This window comes from Notolepis coatsorum (assembly GCF_963971535.1).
Source record: "Notolepis coatsorum genome assembly, chromosome: 9".
In the NCBI taxonomy this organism is placed as follows: domain Eukaryota; kingdom Metazoa; phylum Chordata; class Actinopteri; order Aulopiformes; family Paralepididae; genus Notolepis; species Notolepis coatsorum.
Window position 1 is genome coordinate 70,269,796 of NC_140173.1, and position 5,000 is coordinate 70,274,795.

General features: G+C 45.3%; 1 protein-coding gene across 1 annotated transcript in view; it reads left to right on the forward strand.

Annotated features, from left to right (window-relative positions):
* Nucleotides 1-82: 82 nt before the first annotated feature.
* rims1a (regulating synaptic membrane exocytosis 1a) overlaps nt 83-5,000 on the forward strand; it is a gene marked incomplete at its 3' end in the record, with an annotated part of 159,388 nt that continues 154,470 nt past the window's right edge. Inside the window, 2 exon segments of the mRNA XM_084321094.1 lie at nt 83-146; nt 149-295. Of these exon segments, the coding sequence (XP_084177220.1) occupies nt 98-146; nt 149-295 (196 nt within the window). The 5' untranslated portion in view covers nt 83-97.

Genomic DNA, 5,000 nt, shown 5'->3' on the forward strand with positions numbered 1-5,000 from the left:
AACACGCCCCCTCCCAACAAGCCCCGCCCCTGAACTGCGCGAGCCCCCCGGCCAGGGGCCCCAGGTGCGACGGACCAAGCGGGAGAAGGCGGAGAGCATGCTGCGGAACGACTCGCTCAGCTCGGACCAGTCGGAGTCGCTGCGTCCGCCCCCCCACGGCCCTACAAGTCGAAGCGCGGCCCGGGGGGGGGCGGCAAGAGGCAGACCAGCGTCAGCAGCTCGGAGGAGGATGGAGGAACCACACCCGAGTACAGCAGCTGCGAGGACGCAGAGATCGAGAGCGTCAGCGAGAGAGGTGAGAAAAACTACTAACGTTCTTACTGTCTTCTACTGTCAAGTTTCAAGTTTTGTTTTATTTGTCACATAAGGTTCATTACAGTGAAATGCTTGGTTCTGTATGAGCCCCCTAATATTGTGCTTCATACAGTAAAAACAAGTATATATATATATTAAATATGGTGTAGTGTTAAAAAGTGTTAAAAGGTGTGTAAAAAGTGTGTAAAAAGTGCCACGCACTTGTCATGCACTTGTCCATGGACACCTGGAGAGGTTAAGTATGCGCATGGTCAAATCATCTCGGTTGATACAAACGTATTGGCTGAAACATGGTAAATTGAATGCCACATTGTTTAGGAGTTTGGTAGAGGACACAACGTTCTCTGGCCAGGAGAATTCGGTCAAGCACACCTGACTTCTTTTGGGGTTACCTTAGAAACTATCTGACACAAAGGGAGGGGGCGGGGGATGGGATGACAGGAAGGAGGGTGAAGACAGGAAGGAGAGGGTGAGGGGCACAGGCAGGAGGGGGGAATGTGTTATCAAAAGGACTAGAATGAGGGTCCAGGAGGGGGGAGTTAGGTGTTAACAAAAGGACTAGAATGAGGGTCCAGGAGGGGGGAGGTAGGTGTTAACAAAAGGACTAGAATGAGGGTCCAGGAGGGGGGAGGTAGGTGTTAACAAAAGGACTAGAACGAGGGTCCAGGAGGGGGGGAGTTAGGTGTTAACAAAAGGACTAGAATGAGGGTCCAGGAGGGGGGAGGTAGGTGTTAACAAAAGGACTAGAACGAGGGTCCAGGAGGGGGGAGGTAGGTGTTAACAAAAGGACTAGAAAGGAATCTTCCACGCACTCTTCCACGAAATAATCTTCCTTGTCTATATTACTACCTACTATACTAGTATGTCTCTACTACTATACACTCAACCCTGCAGCACCCAAGTTTCAACACTGTTTGATGAACATTGTTACTCAGCTGCCAGAGTTGTGCCCTTCCTGCTGACTTGTCGTACAGAACATGTAAGTGGCTTTGGATAAAAGTGTTCAGCTAAAATGACTAAATGTAAATGTAAAAAATGTAAAGAGGTCTGTCGGCGAATCCTCACTGTGACAAACCAGTCAGAGGGACTGAATCTTCTAGTTTCATCTCATGTACATTATCTTAACCAAACAGGTTGTCATTAATTAGCGGTTTCAACCTCTTCAGCTCGTCCGTTCTTTACAATCCAAAACTTGTGGAGAAGCGAAAAACACAACTATCCATGACATCACCCTGAGACAGCATGTGAGCCTCTTTATTTGAAGACATGCTGCTTTAAATCACTGTGTGTGTGTGTGCGTGTGTTAGTGTGTGTGAGTGAGTGAGTGAGTGAGTGAGTGTGAGTGTGAGTGTGTGTGTGTGTGAGTGTGTGAGTGACTGTGTGCATGCATTAGTGTTTGAGAGAGTGTGTGTGTGAGTGAGTGAGTGAGTGAGTGAGTGTGTGTGAGTGTGTGTGTGTGTGTGTGTGTGTGTGTGTGTGTGTGTGTGTGTGTGTGAGTGAGTGTGTGCATGCATTAGTGTTTGAGAGAGTGTGTGTGAGTGTGTGTGTGCATTAGTGTTTGAGAGTGTGAGTGTGCATGTGTGCATGCGTGTGTGCATGCATTAGTGTTTGAGAGAGTGTGTGTGCGTGCATTCGTGTTTGAGATAGTGTGTCGTATATTATAAGTCAATACATTAGATTAATCATAGTGCATACAGGTTACTAACTGGAGGGGAAAAAGACACAGAATGATAGTGATGGTCCTCATCTGACTCCAAAATAGCCAGTAGAGAATAAATTGTGCAGTCAGACGACAAGAGTTCTATAGTTCAACTCAATTGATTTATTGCCGCGGGGCTCAAAGAGAATAAAAGGTTGTTTACATACAGGGATTATTTCATAGTACATCAAACAGGCTGTACAAAAGGTTTGTTGAGGTGTGTGTCATTAGAGCCCATTCACAGTGGCGTTCTCACATCAAACAAGTCTGTACATATAACAATAGTCCTGTTACATCAATGAAATAGAATATACCTTTGCCATCACATAGTTAAACCTGGTCTAAGATACATTTACACTATATCACAACAAAACAGTGATCTCATGGTCCACTTATGTCATGGCAAACAGCATATTCTGTGGAGCAGGGAGGCGCAGAACCCCTGGGGTGGGGGGGGGGTATCTGTCTGGCCTGCTCTCTCTAACAATGCGTTCTCATCTATATACTCTCGCATCAAACAATCAGTTACATTCTATATATGGAGCTGTACCAATCTCTTTTCTCGATTCTAAAAACAGGCGTTCTTCTGTTCTTGGGTTCCAATCAGGTGATCTTCTTCTCCTTCTATGGGCTTGGTTTTCTCATGTTGGACAGAGGGGGGGTCTGCCTGTGGCCCCCTTTGTGCAAGTCAGGAAGTGGCTCATTTTCTCCCCTCTGGATGAATCAGACATTTTAACATTCCTTCGTGTACCATTTTGATTTTCCAATGTACATGGTTCATGCAATGACCTATAGATCTCTAATATCACCCCAGTACAGTCATTGCTTCTAGGCTGATACCAAACATCATAGGAGACAGCACCAACCTTTATTTACCAGACTGAAACTTTGTAATATAACTGTGATAAATATACCAGGATTCTTAATTCTAAATATCTATATAGATGTTTTCTTGGTTTCTTTATAGAGTTGTCAATCCAATCAAAGCCAATCAAGTATCATGCTTTTTCATTTCACTTTGAAACATGTGCTATTGATTAATGATCTTTATTCCTGTCTTATACAATCAGAGCCAGTTATCTGGTCTCTGCTGAACTTTGCTAACAGATGGGTGTGACTTTTAAGTTCCTTTTGTTCTAGTGGTGAGTACATCTGCTAGTGGGGGTTGCAATGACTGTTCCTGCTGTTATCTGATGCAACTGTCTCTAGAATGGTTCCTTATTTAGCCCTGCAAACCACTCTGCTGCTAAAAAGTATACAAGGCATTTGCATATATTTTCTATTTACAGACATATTGATTATGAAATCCCAGTCAAGGGTACCACACATGCATTAGTGTTTGAGAGAGAGTGAGTGTGTGTGTGCGTGCGTTCGTGTTTGAGAGAGTGAGTGTGCGTGTTTGTGTGTGCGTGCATTAGTGTTTGAGAGAGTGAGCGAGAGTGTGCATGTGTGTGTGTGTGTGTGTGTGTGCGTGCATTAGTGTTTGAGAGAGTGAGTGAGTGTGAGTGTGTGTGTGTGTGTGCATTCATGTTTGAGACAGTGAGTGTGAGTGTGTCCGCGCGCGAGTGTGTGCGTTAGTGTTTGAGAGAGTGAGTGTGCGTGTCTATGTGCGCGTGTGTTAGCGTTTGAGAGAGTGAATGTGAGTGTGTGTGTGTGTGCGTGTGTGTGTGTGTGCGTTAGTGTTTGAGAGAGTGAGTGTGAGTGTGTGTGTGTGTGTGTGTGTGCGTGCATTATCAAATCAAATCAAACCAAATTTATTTGTAAGGCCCGACAACACACATTAATGTCCCCATGGGCCGCACACGTCTTCTTTAAACAAGTCAAGAAGAAACATCACAATAAGTCAAGAACAAAACAAAAACACCATAAAGTAAAAAAGAAATTCAAAATAAATGCAAAATAAATGCAACACTCCCAGGCAATAAAACAGGTGAACAGTTGCAGTTGGTAACAGTTGGTTGGACAGTGTTTGAGAGAGTGAATGTGTGAATGTGTGAATGTGTGTGTGTGTGTGTGTGTGTGCATTAGTGTTTGAGTGAGTGTGAGTGTGTACTACCCTTTTAACACAGCAACATGGGAGGTAGATGCAGCCTCTATATAAATAGTGGATATGTTTAGTCTGAGGCCATGTTTAGACGGAGAGAGTCTGAACAGAAACCGCAAAAGTCGTCTTGCGCTCTCACTTTTAATGTTGCGTTTAGACTAGTGTTTTGGGATGGAATTCTGCGTGCAGACGAGGCTGTAAAAGTGTAGTTGACTCGAGACGACAGAGCCCCGCTGTCACACGATTGGCGCAGATGTCACATGACCAGAAACGTCAGTGGCCAATCAGATCGCGCAAACCGAACGCGGAAGTGCAACTCCGTCAGGGAAAATATTCACGCAACCCATACGCTACACTGCCTCAGGTCGTTGAGACAACCAGGCATGCTGTGAAGACCCGCCCTACTCTGCCTCTGATTCGCAGACTGTGGGTGGGGGAATGTGATTGGACCAAAGCAGAGTCACACAGACAGTGGCTCCAGTCACTAATAGTTGCGATAGCCGCTGGACTGATTCTTGTGTATTTAAAAGTACTGCCAATGTAGCCTTCAGGTGATCTCCGTGGATAGAATCAGACATGCTTGTTCGCTTTGTTTACGCTTCTAGGCTACTGGCGCATGCCTGTGACGTGAGCAGTACGCGACGAGAGCCTTGACAACCCTTTCGTCATAGTTTTATGCGGTTTGACTGTTCAGATGATAGCGCGAAGGTGTATCGTTTCTAGGATTTCCACCAAGGAAGGTGGTCTCACTTTTTTGCGGATTCTCCCAGCAAAAACGCTGTTGCCGTATAAACAAAACGCACATCCGAATTTTTTTTCTTTTCGGATTCACCTGCTAGCGTTTACGTCTAAACATGGCCTCAGTCCATCATCTTGACTCTCTACATCTTCTCTCAGACGAGGCTCAGATCAGTTGGTCTCAGACCAGCTCTCAGTGGTTTG